The 13,900-nt window shown below is 31.5% G+C and overlaps 1 protein-coding gene across 2 annotated transcripts; it reads right to left on the reverse strand.

Annotated features, from left to right (window-relative positions):
- Positions 1-922: 922 nt before the first annotated feature.
- Positions 923-12,049, reverse strand: LOC106475566 (dolichol-phosphate mannosyltransferase subunit 3-like). Of its 2 annotated transcripts, none has more exons than XM_013936245.2 (5): positions 11,749-12,049; positions 9,523-9,645; positions 8,249-8,278; positions 7,098-7,175; positions 923-1,200 (listed from the first exon to the last, which is right to left on the reverse strand). In XM_013936245.2, the coding sequence occupies exons 1-5, from the start codon at positions 11,821-11,823 to the stop codon at positions 1,120-1,122; spliced, it is 387 nt and encodes a 128-aa protein (XP_013791699.1). In that variant the 5' UTR covers positions 11,824-12,049; the 3' UTR covers positions 923-1,119. The 2 variants fall into 2 exon arrangements, with proteins under 2 accessions (XP_013791699.1, XP_013791700.1); XM_013936246.2 differs by having other exon boundaries at positions 11,994-12,023.
- Positions 12,050-13,900: the final 1,851 nt, after the last annotated feature.

A 13,900-nucleotide genomic window follows, 5' to 3' on the forward strand; every position in this document is an offset into this window, starting at 1 on the left:
AAAAGAAAATTGGATAAGTAATTTATTTCTTGTTTTTCTATGTTTATTATTATAAAAGTAACTAAAATCTAAACATATGGATCTTTTTTACGTTATTTAAGACTAGATCAGGTAAAATAAGTAATAATAATAATAATATAATGGTTGACAAGGCATGCATGCGAGCAGCTCGTGGGTAATGTAATACGACAGCATAATGTGAACTGTACGTTGCCCGAGTGATTTACAACTTATAATGGTGCAGGTAGTAGTTAGACATGGTTAAAAGTGCAATAAAACAATAAATTTAATTATAAACAGATGTATACTGTTACCAGCATAAAACTGCTCAGGATAAACGAATGTAGTTTCATGTTACAATTTCAAGTCATTCTAGAAAGAAAATAAAGGTTAATTTTGGTTCATTTCGATTTTTTTTGTGGTTACTAGGTCGGTCCAATTGACCGCTCCCATTTTGAGATAGGGTAGAGAAAATAACAGATAATCTATAAAGTTTTACTGAAGAAAAAAAAACCTTTGAATTGCATTTAAGAGGTTTTACAGATTACACAAAGGAAATTTGAGATTTTTGAGATGAGGAAAAGTAGTTTTAATTTTAACATGAAAATTACTTTGCACATGGACTATTCAAAACAAATAATCAATATATTAATAGACAAATCTATATTTTATTAAAAATACTTAACTAAAAAATATGATTTTTTTTCTGTGAAAGACTTATAATATGAACTAAAAGACTGCCAAATTTTGTGAAGATATACACACTATAGTGGAAGTTATAAGTATAAAGACTAATCGAGTACAAAGAGGTTACGTGGTTGGTCAAATTGACCGAGCCCATGTTGACTGGCATCCTATCCAGTGGGAAAGTAAAAACTTTCTCGTTCCCTTGTATTCACAGGAAATAAACACCAGCTCTAAGTCAATCTCATAAGCCAAGTACTTCATTTTGATTCAAAAATACATAATAATTATTTATTGTAAATATTACCTGATGACAACTAACAAAAGTTAACATCAACAAAGAAAAATTTCCCAAAGTTGCTCATTTTGGAATGCCTGAAGTTTTATCTTTAGTTTTTACAGTTCACCAAGTAATTCTCTGCATCATCATGTTTCTCACAAGTCAGCATTCTGTAATGTGTCTTCATCAAACCTGAACCCCCTTTTTTTAAGATCTTCTTTTCCTTCTTTAATTTGCTAAAAGAAAATAAAACTTATATAAGTAAACATAACAGACAAATTAATGAAATCTAAAAATATTCTCACAAAAATCTACCTGCATAAATGTAATAAATATGTGCTACCAACAGTGTTTAAAAGCCGAGACATTTGGAAGATAAATAATTATAGCTTACATCTTCTTTTGTTTAGCTCAGTTTTAACCTCGCTGCTGTTATTTAGTTGCCATATAAAATGAAACCAAACTGGACTTGATTTGCAAGTTGCACCAACTGTTTCTATGGTAAGCAATTATAAATTGAAAAGAAATCATAGCTTTAATGAACTATCTTTCAGTTATGATTAGAAAAACACTGTTAATGTATATAGTGATTTCTACAAGTCAGTCAGGAAGTGGAATGAACCATCTCAAATAAAGTGGGAGCTAAAATCATTATTCCAAAGTATGCAACTCGGGTCAGTTCGTGGAGAAAATGCTGATTATGAATAAACTCTGGGAAAGTTTATACCTGTGACAACTCTAGCATAGTTTAGAGGTCATGAATACTGTGAAGGGGATATAAGCTTCCAGTATAAAAACAAACAAACATCAGAATTATGTGAAAATAGTAAATTTGCAGGAAAACTGAAGAGAACATTATCTTTTCTTCTAAAAGAATTTATTATCATTGCTTAGTGGTTTATGACAACATCCTAATACACTGCACTACGTACAAATACTGTACTCCATTAGCCAATGACCTTCACCATTACTTATTAGTAAAGCTACTTTCACTGGTGACCCCTGGCTGCTTGACCTTCACCAACACATATCAGTACAGATACTTAAACTGGCGACACCTAGCTGCTTGACCTTCACCAATACATATCAGCACAGATACTTAAACTGGCGACACCTAGCTGCTTGACCTTCACCAATACATATCAGCACAGATACTTAAACTGGCGACACCTAGCTGCTTGACCTTCACCAATACATATCAGTAGAGAAACTTTCACTGGCGACCCCTGGCTGCTTGACCTTCACCAATACATATCAGCACAGATACTTCCACTGGCGACCCCTGGCTGCTTGACCTTCACCAATACATATCAGTACAGATACTTTCACTGGTGACCCCTGGTTTTTAAGCGGATAAACTACTACGATTTCAGATTTGTGTCTACAGAAAGATTAGTTACTGTGTCTTGTGTTAAATTGCAATTATGGTTTTGATTAATAACAAATTGAACTGAAATAAATTTTTTGAATATCTCAACATAAGTGTATGTTACAACTTTCAACATTTAATATAAATTCAAAACCATACTTTTCAAGGATAAAAATTAATAAACTTTGTCATGGAATTGATCGTGACATATCTACAGCTTGAGTTGCAACAGTAAAAAAGATGTTATTTAATACATATTATTAGTATTGTCAATGTCTTGCAAGGAAAGATATTAGATGACATGCTTGATTATAGAATCATTAAAACTGTTGGTTCTTTGATGTATGAAAAATCATTGTGCACCTTACTTGAAATCCATTTAATATAATAGCAAGTTGGGACATTATAAAGATTTCACATGTGAAATTTGAAAATTTTCTGATGCATAAAAGTATTTTTAATGTTAAAATGAATATTACTTTGCATGATAGATAGGCAACATGTGAAAAGAAAAAAAAGTCATGAGAAAAATATTGCCTTGAAAACCATAAGACTTAATAAAAAAAATTAGATATTTTGCATATGTAATGTTTACTGATAAACTTCCAAATTTAATTAACATTCGCTTACTAATTTACAAGTTATAGCATGAAAACTATAGCATGCACAAAATGGTTATGAGGCTGGTCCTAGGGACCGAGCCCATGCTGAAAGAGTTAACTAGTGATAATGCTACATCCTATGAAAGATAGTTATCAAATGTTTCTTAAGAAAAACTTTATATTTTATTTGTTATTTTCAGTAATTAATCTGTGTATGGGTTCGGTAGATTTGACCAATCTCACAACCACCATAAAAAATTAGAAAATAAATATCAATTATGCCTCTTTCATTCTAGAATGAACACAAATTATAACATGAAAACATAAATGTTTAGACTAAATAACTTAAATGTCATAACATTATACATTTATATATATTTATTATTTTTATTATATTGACCTTTCACCTGTGCTTGGCTAACAATACAGAATTTACAATGACACGGCTCACGTGCAATCATGTTACCGTGTCAAATAACATAAAACTGACCTTTGGTCTTTACAAAGTAACCTGTCTTGGCTGAGTTTTAGTAGACTAGTATTTTGTAAAATACAGTCACATTTCAATTATTATACATTATATATGTATATAGATTATTGCTATTTTGAAATAAGTTCTTAAAGTTATTGTTCCTAAAACATAGAACAGTAACTAATGAAGTAAAACAAACAATTATCTCTTCTAGTTATGACCTTTGTACTCAGTTGCTGCTTGACGTAGGTTGTTAAGTCTTTTAAAAAATTGTACGTGAAAGATATGAAACAAAATAATTTTTTTGGGGTTTTATATATATATATATATATACAGTTGAATAACTAAAAATCATAAAAACTACAGACTTAGTATTTTGACATCATAAACATCTAATTTGAAGCAGTGCTGCATTCAACATACCACGTGACACACAAAAATAGATGTTTATCTGTATTTTTTTTATTATTTACTTTTAAATTGACAAATGGAGTAATGTATAGTACTAAAACTTGAATTATTATCTACAGTTTGATATCAAATTTATTGACATAACTTTTCTATGGTATTAATGTGATAATTTATGATTTTTAGTTATTCAACTGTATATATAAAACCTTAAATTATTTTCTTTCATATCCTCCATGTGCAATTTTTTTAAAGGCTTAGCAGCTTATGTCAAGCAGCTACCGAGTACAAAGATCATAACTAGAAGAGATATTTGTTTGCTTTACTTCTTTAGTTACTGTTCTATGTTTTAGGAACAATAACTTTATAAGAACTTATTTCAAAATAGCAATAATCTATATACATATATAACGTATAATAATTGAAATGTGACTGTATTTTACAAAATACTAGTCTACTAAAACACAGCCAAGACAGGTTACTTTGTACAGACTAAAGGTCAATTTTATGTTATTTGATATGGTAACATGATTGAAAAGTCAATATAATAAATATACATAAATGTATAATGTTATGACATTTAAGTTATTTAGTCTAAACGTTTATGTGTTCATTCTAGAATGAGAGAGGCATAATTTATATTTATTTTCTAATTTTTTTACAGTGGTTACAAGATCGGTCAAATCTACTGAACCCATACACAGATTAATTACTGAAAATAACAGATAAAATATAAAGTTTTCTATTAAGATACGTTTGATAACTATCAGGACATTATAAAGATTTCACTTGTAAAAATTTGAAAATTTTCTGATAAATAAAAGTATTTTTAATCTTAAAATGAAAATTACTTTGCATGTTAGATAGGCAACATGTGAAAAGAAAAAAAGGCATGAGAGAAACATTGCTTTACATTAGTGAAATATAATAATCCAACCTTTAATGTTTACGGTTAGTCCCAGGAAGAGGAAAATTTATTTAAGTTAAAAAACTGTTATATTTCATACTTCCATAACAGAGTATATCTTTATTCAAGTATACCATACTTCAATAACAACAGAGTATATCTTTATTCAAGTATACCATACTTCAATAACAACAGAGTATATGTTATTATTGAAGTATGGTATACTTGAATAGAGATATACTCTGTTGTTATTGAAGTATGGTATACTTGAATAAAGATAGAGTATATCTTTATTCAAGTATACCATACTTCCATAAAAACAGAGTATATCTTTATTCAAGTATACCATACTTCAATAACAACAGAGTACACCATACTTCCATAACAACAGAGTATATATCTTTATTCAAGTATACCATACTTCCATAACAACAGAGTATATATCTTTATTCAAGTATACCATACTTCCATAACAACAGAGTATATATCTTTATTCAAGTATATCATACTTCAATAACAACAGAGTATATATCTTTATTCAAGTATACCATACTTCCATAACAACAGAGTACATCTTTATTCAACTATACCATACTTCAATAACAGAGTACATCTTTATTCAAGTATACCATACTTCCATAACAACAGAGTATATATCTCTATTCAAGTATACCATACTTCCATAACAACAGAGTATATCTTTATTCAAATATACCATATTTCAATAACAGAGTATATCTTTATTCAAGTATACCATACTTCAATAACAACAAAGTACATCTTTATTCAAGTATACCATACTTCAATAACAACAAAGTACATCTTTATTCAAGTATACCATACTTCCATAACAACAGAGTATATCTCTATTCAAGTATACCATACTTCCATAACAACAGAGTACATCTTTATTCAAGTATACCATACTTCCATAACAACAGAGTATATCTTTATTCAAGTATACTATACTTCCATAACAACAGAGTACATCTTTATTCAACTATACCATACTTCCATAACAACAGAGTACATCTTTATTCAACTATACCATACTTCCATAACAACAGAGTATATCTTTATTCAAATATACCATACTTCAATAACAGAGTATATCTTTATTCAAGTATACCATACTTCAATAACAACAGAGTATATCTTTATCCAAGTATAGCATACTTCAATAATAACAGAGTACATCTTTATTCAAGTATACCATACTTCAATAACAAGAAGAGAGTATATCTTTATTCAAGTATACCATACTTCCATAACAGAGTATATTTTTATTAAAGTATACCATACTTCAATAACAACAGTACATCTTTATTAAAGTATACCATACTTCAATAACAACAGTACATCTTTATTAAAGTATACCAGGAGAATTTTTATATAGACATTCTCCAATATAAGATTTGAAAGGTTATAATCTTGAGCGATGTATCTATCTCAGATAAAGATGATGTACTATGATGATCATCTTGTAAAAGCTTATACTTGCTTGACCCTGTTACTGTAAAATTGTCCCCCTGGGGCACAGATTGTACTTGAGCCAAAAGGTGGTACATAAATTTATGTTAGTGGGGAGGAAGTATGTATACAAGGTATAAGCAATGTGAAGTGAGATCCAAGATGGTAGGACACCACAGTGCATTATCATCAGATTTCTATTTGGTCCTTGCCTCGTGAAGAAGCTCTGGGAGAACTCCGGTGTATCCTTCGTGGGAATCAAGATTTTATCTACTGCTTGTAAAATATTTCCCAAACCCGGTGTATTAAAAGTCACCAGTGAGACACTCGTGTACCCAACTACCATAAATGGTACCAACTTTTATAAATAATATTTAGTTGTTTTTAGACAACACAAGAAGTGAGGATGAAATAATTATATAATCATGGTTCTAAATGATCTATTGAGATTGTGAGTGTTAACTGTTTTTATCAAATATTTTATATAATTTCATGTGTTTGGCATTGTGTAATTTACAGCTGTAATTTCAATACAAGAATCTATCTAACATCGGTCACACAGAAAAGCACTCAAACTAAAACATATCAAAAATAAAACCAGGCAATCACATGAAAATGTTCAACTATTAGTGGTCAGAATATGAAGATATTAAAACCATCTTATTTTAGTTATTATAGAGAGATACACAAGCACAATTATCATAATCAGTCTGTGGTAGGTAATGAAAAATTGTAACAAGAATCTTGTGTAAGGACAACTTCTGTATCGTGTCTGAACTAAATCACACGTTTACACCAAATATAATGAGATATTGATAGGAATACAGATGAAAGTCTTTCTTCAGAAGATGAAGGGACCCTACAATAATGTTATAAATAATTATACAAAATTTATAGAAACTTACCATTTTAAGTTCCTCTGCAGCTGCTTCACAGTTGTTAAAATTATACACTCGATACATTATAATGGAGAGACACGCTAGCTGCAAAAACAATTAGATGTGATATAATATTGTAGAAAATACAAATATGTGGTAAAGAAAAGCAGAGATTCACAAAAATATATTTAAAATGTTACAAGTTGTGGTAAAAAAAACAAAACTATTCAGGTGCTACACTTATAATAATGGAGACATGTGAAGTGTTCTAGGTTATTAATGGTGAGCAAAGGATGAAACATTAAAAACAAAAACCTCCAAATTATGAATGAGATAAAAGTTCAAATACAAGGAAGAGAATGATATTTAATAACTAAGAGGGAACACTGATTGCAGGAAATCGTACAATAATTTTATACAGGTCTTTTATCATCACATCTAATGTTAGGTACATGTACAGTGTATGTTAACTTTACAATTGGTTTTACAGTCTTAGTTTAATGTGCTAAAGTATACTGATAATTAATGCTTACATATTCTATTAAATTATTAGTGAAAAAAAAACAACAGTTGAAGTGTTCATAATGCACTAAAGTTGCTTTTTTTACACCGTGCAACATAATGAGTGATATTTGTGGAATAATCTGAGTCAAATACTTTAACTTTACCTCAATATTTTTATAGTGGATTACACACTTAGTGTGAGAGCAAAATACAACCCATTATAGTGAATTACGCACTATTAGTGTGAGAGGCAAAATACAACCCATTATAGTGGATTACACACTATTAGTGTGAGAGCAAAATACAACCCATTATAGTGAATTACGCACTATTAGTGTGAGAACAAAATACAACCCATTATAGTGGATTACACACTATTAGTGTGAGAGCAAAATACAACCCATTATAGTGGATTACACACTATTAGTGTGAGAGCAAAATACAACCCATTATAGTGGATTACAAACTATTAGTGTGAGAGCAAAATACAACCCATTATAGTGAATTACACACTATTAGTGTGAGAGCAAAATACAACCCATTATAGTGGATTACACACTATTAGTGTGAGAGCAAAATACAACCCATGGAAAAATGTACCAAGCTATAATCAGAAACGATAAAAACTACTTTAAAAACACACACATTTTTTTTATTTATGTACATTCACTTACCCCAAAAGTGCCCAAAGTGTACACAGGAACCTGGAAAAGTTTAAGTTGTATAAATAACTAGATCAAACAAATCAATTTAAGAACAAATCATAAAATAATAAGGCAACTAAATATGACAATTGCAAAAATAATGGTAATTCCAGAAAACTTGAAAGCTCTACAGATTATTCTATTTCAAAACTGAATTTCTTAACTAGTTTCTTGTGTTCATATGAACAAGAAATGCTCCTTCTAATGAGCTTGATACAAGAACATTACGTGTTAACAGGTCAGTATCTATCAGGGTTTTATCCCTTCTCATGAGCTTGATACAAGAATATTACAACTGACATCTGGCTGTGTTAACAGGTCAGTATCTACCAGGGTTTTATCCCTTCTCATGAGCTTGATACAAGAATATTACAACTGACAACTGGCTGTGTTAACTGCTCAGTATCAACCAGGGTATGATCCCTTCTCAAGAGATTGATACAGGAACAATAGATGCCACTATAGCATGCAGTCTGCAAATATATTAACACTATAGCGTGTAGTCTATACAGATACTATCATCATCACCATTTCGATGATGTTACTCGAGGAGCTGTCTTAACCCGAGAATGCCAACATTAAATTTTCAAATATCAACACCAGATAATATGGGTTTATAGTGACCCCCACACTGACATTCTAAGGTTAAAGGACAAGTCACTGTAAGACTACTAAGGCAACAGAAAGTACCAAGGCCTACTGCATAGAACATTGTACATGTTACAGAAACAATTACAGATAGGAATGGATTTCTTGGCTAAGATGGAGTGTCTGTGATGTTAGTGCAGAATGGAGGTGTTACAGCTCTCCTGAAGACCATGCAACCTGACTTTCAAGCCATCTATTGTAAAAGAAGCAATACATAATGTGTTGGGCTCCAACAAGAATTGATGGCACATATTGGATTCCATTTGTGAGAAATGCACTTGGTATTTGCACTCAAAACTACAGAATGCTTACAACTTATTTGTCACACGTATTAAATGGTCTAGGATTTAAAAGAACACGTGCACTATTAAATAACATGTTGTAAAAAATGCTAAGTATTATTCATACTTATAAAAGTATAACAACAGAATTTTATATTTCATTGCTAACTTTTGTGAGATCAATACGTATATATTTAGCATATGACCTAATGCAATATGTATAAAAAACAATAATTACAGGTGTAGTGTTGACCTTAAACATCTACAATAAACGTGCAGTATGGAGATCAGTATAACGAAGTGAAAGGCACTTACCAACCATACATGAAGCATTTGTTCTTCTGGTATTTTAACAAGAAACCTTCCAGAGAGTAAAATGGCCCATGCTGCCATGAAAAGGCCCAGTCCAAGAAGCCACTGAAGTAACTTGATCATGTTCTTTAACAACAAAAAGACAAATAAATTTAACATAGGAAAAATATTTATTTTTGTAACTGATTAATGTGTATAGCTAATGTAAAACTATTTGAAATTAATGAAAGTCAACAAAACTGCAGCTTCATCTTTGATTCCTTAACTCTCATCACCGATATTTTAAACACTCCACATCAGCACTGACTTCAGATATTAGTGCAAATTATAAATGACTGAATTTCAGTAATTCTGTAAGTTTGATGTACTTGGATTTAAGGAGATGCCACATAGACTTCTTTGGAAGATTGTTCATGAGCTTGTTCGGGGGGTGGGGTGAAGTCACGGTGAATTATCATCGTGAATCTCAGGTTTTTGTCCTTTGCTGCATCTCATTAAAAATAATCATAATGGAATAAATAATAAACTGGTTAAGTTTGCAAATGATATAAATTTAACTTCAACCTGAACTGAAGGTGCTGTAGTTTTGGACTATTTAGAGACTGAGTTCATACCTGGCAGGTGTTATTAGTCATAACAAATGTAATATCATGCATACTGGTTATCACAACCTTAGTTATTTTTTACCTCCTTGCTGCAAATACAAGTCGACTAGGATAAAGATCTGGTCATTAGCTACTGATGATAAGGCAAACAGGATTTGGGTTTAAAAAATATTAACGGAAGAACCCTGTTATGTAAAACTTGTATATTATGGGATATACACATAATAATATTTATGATCACAACATTTCACCAGGTTAACTGGGCATCATCAAGTACAACAATTAGTATAAGGAGTGAAATCCTGATCTAGATAATACAAAAAAGCATTTTATATTCAACATGTCTACCAAGCAACTGATATGATGTGTTAAGTAATGACATGGTACAGAATGATGCAATCAGGATGTCATTTCTTTCCATTTAGTACACATGTACGTGGACTAGTACCAGCAGGATGCACAAACCCCCATTTTGAATTCCTTAAATACTGCTTCACCTCACACACATGTTAGGGTAAACTTTTAAGTATAACGTATGGGATAAAGCTTGTAACTGTAATGTATGTGACTGTAGGATTTAATGTATACTCACTTAATTTATATAATGTTATTCCTGAGACTTCTGAGATGGCCAAAGCTCAGAAAAGCAAAAGTCTGTTACTGTAAGAACACAGGGTATGAAGGAAAGAAGTCTGGAGCTAAAACTATTTAAAGCTTTTTTGATGCATTCTCTGAGTTACCAATGCTCACCCATTGAGCGGGAGATTCATGATACTAGGCCTTTTTTTATGCACACACGCATTAGTAAAAAAACTCCCATACTGGTTGGTTGACCAGCTTGGCTCTCCGTGAAATTCATCATCATATTGAATCAAGGCAACCACCTTTGGCACTCACAGCACTTTATCACATGCTATAATTTTACTTTTTCAAACATCTCGCACAAAGAGATTCCTAAAAGTTGGCAGCCCCGTATTCTCTACTTGTATAATAAGATTTCTTAGGTGGTTAAAACTCAGGAAAGCACATTTCCATCACTGTAACTTAAGATGTTAAGTGCACAAACACATTGTACAAAGCAGAGGTTTGGCTAAAACTACTTTTATGGCTTAGCCTTACTTATGCATTGTTTCTGTGTGTAGACAGTACAACAACCCTCTCATATCCTCACATGCAAAAATATGAAATAATATTTAAAAAACCTATTCAAATCAGCAATAGATTACTCTCCCCTCAATGTAGACATTTTTACAAACGAATAGGCAATCGGCATAGAACTTTGCATCTCTATTCAAGATGTGGATTAGGTCTAAAATTTGATTTTTTTTCAGTTAGCATTTAACTTGTGAGCAACTTTTCTAAACTAAAGCTCCCCAGTGGCACAGTGGTATGTTTGCGGACTTACAACGCTAGAATCCGGGTTTCGATTCTCGTGGTGGGCAGAGCACAGATAGCCCATTGTGTAGCTTTGTGCTTAATTACAAACTAAACTAAAGAACTAAGAAGAGCATGTTAATGTTATTGTTAAGTCTATATACTAGTGTAGGCCCTAATGCTCCTTTGGGCAATCAGGCATCATTTAAAAATGCAAAATGTACAAGTTAAATATAAGTTATATACACACCTTTTTATAGGTAAAGTAATTTATTATTTTTTTAACTTTGTGATTTTCACAGGGGCGAGATGCTGCTTCGTACATAGGCTTTATTTTTGTTACGCTAACGGACTTTGCAGAGTTAACAACTCTTTCCTGCTTACCAATATGATAATTACCGAAAAATTGCTCTATAATTACTTTGATAAAGTCTGGTTGGTTAACAATAAATGATTAGAATATACTGAAATTTATAAAGTTTCAACAATCATTACATTTAATTTATACTTATAGCAAACCGTTGGTGTAAAAACCTCAGAGTAGCGCCCCCTTAGGTTGGAAAAGTATAATGAGTAATTAACGTAAGAATAAGCACAATAAAATGATGTTGCCACAATATGAACACATAATTATATAGATACAAATAATTTCGTTTGAATAATTGTGGAAATAAGTTTACTGAGAAATGTAGTTAATTTAACTGTGGATAAGACCATACTGAAAAAGGCACATGAACAATTGAATATAGCTATCAGTTAACAAAATGAAAGGAAAACAATATTTAATCATTTGTGTTTTCAAAATGGCATATTTTTTTAAATTAAAATTTTGAAAATTATCACTGTGTTTATTTAATGGAGACGATCAACTCGTTGATATGCAGCAGGTACAATCACTATTAAACTAAACTTTATTAAAATGCACATTTTCTTGACTAGATGTTATATTTCTCTAAATGCACGAGCAAGTTAAATATTGTTACGTCTCTGTTTGTTAATTAACTTTCCGTAACTTCGTTCCGACAAAACTTTAGCGACACAAGTCCTTACTTAATAAAACTGGTTTATTCTTTCCGAATACAACCCTACGATACACTTAATTTCAATATTCGCGCTAAAACAAACACTATAACGAACGAACGTTAACTTCAACAATACCCTGTGACTGCAATTCAATTACTCACTATCTACACACACTTTATATTATCCTCTCGTCACGTTGTCACCCTCTTTTATATACCAGTCTACCCTATATCTAGTAAATACTAAATCGTTCGCCAAGGTACGGGATAGTTCTAGAAACGTGGAGTCACACTAGTCATGTGACCTCGCTGTCGCGACAGAGTATTGGTGTTTCGGTGATGAAAAATTCTGATACAAGTGTACTTTTTGGTTTATATTTTAAGAGACATGCATGTCTTCATTAAAAACTCCAAAATAATGCAAGTTCCATGAATTTTTTGCTAAAGCCCAATTTAAATTAAGTTAAATACTTGCCTGACGAGTAGGGCTAGTTACCCAGCTATGATTGACCAATCATGAGGTGGTATTCTGAAATTATTAGTGGTCTGTAAAGGAAGGGTGTATTAATTGCTATAGCAACAGATCTTCAATTTGGCACAGAAAAATTACGGGCTGTTCATGCTAGTAGACCACTAATAGCATTTTCATATTCACATTTTCTTCTCGACATACTTTACACAATATTACACCACTGTCTTCGTCATTGTGTAACCAGTTATTATCCCTCTCCCCCGTAACTGCTTTTCCTCTTTTTCATTTTCATATTCATGGTACTGTTACTTTTTTTTGTTACATTCTTTTTCAGATCATCAACGTTTAGTTCTCTTCATTTAATAAAATTAACTTTGAGCGACTTTTATGCCGTGTTCTCCACAACTTTGAGTGAATATCGTTTTGCAACACTGGTCTGTCATGATACACTCTTATTTGTAAGAACAAAGTCCTTTTGCAACAACAATATGGCGAAATCTACAAAATGTAGATGATCGAAAGAAGAAATGCTTTCATTATTTATTCTGATTATGAAAGGACACTAAATTTAACTTATCACCATTTTAGAGCTATTTGCACGTTTTCCACGTGTTGCTAATTTGGGGATTTTGCTTATTACGAGTTCAAATTCATGAACAAATAATTAACAGCTTAATTGAATAAGTAGAGTTGTTTAAACATTTGTTTAACAACAAGTTAAAGCTTGGAATGGTCTATTCTTTCATTGGGGTGTGTGTCTATGAGTCACTGATGAGGAGTGGAATTCTCCGAAACTAGTCTGGCTCATAGACACACACCCCAATGAAAGAATAGACCATTCCAAGCTGCCCAGTGTCAGATAACAATACGAAGAATTAAATTGTGGCGGATTGCTACAAGTTCTTCAA

The sequence above is a fragment of the Limulus polyphemus genome, unplaced genomic scaffold (assembly GCF_000517525.1).
Source record: "Limulus polyphemus unplaced genomic scaffold, Limulus_polyphemus-2.1.2 Scaffold8810, whole genome shotgun sequence".
NCBI classification, from domain to species: domain Eukaryota; kingdom Metazoa; phylum Arthropoda; class Merostomata; order Xiphosura; family Limulidae; genus Limulus; species Limulus polyphemus.

Coding starts and splice junctions, on each gene's coding strand:
- LOC106475566 (XM_013936245.2), bottom strand. CDS start 11,823: ATGTACGAAGCAGCATCTCGCCCCTGTGAAAATCACAAAGTTAAAAAA. Junction 8,279..9,522: donor AAATGCTTCATGTATGGTTG/GTAAGTGCCTTT, acceptor AAACTTTTCCAG/GTTCCTGTGTACACTTTGGG. Junction 7,176..8,248: donor ACACTTTGGGCACTTTTGGG/GTAAGTGAATGT, acceptor TTGTTTTTGCAG/CTAGCGTGTCTCTCCATTAT.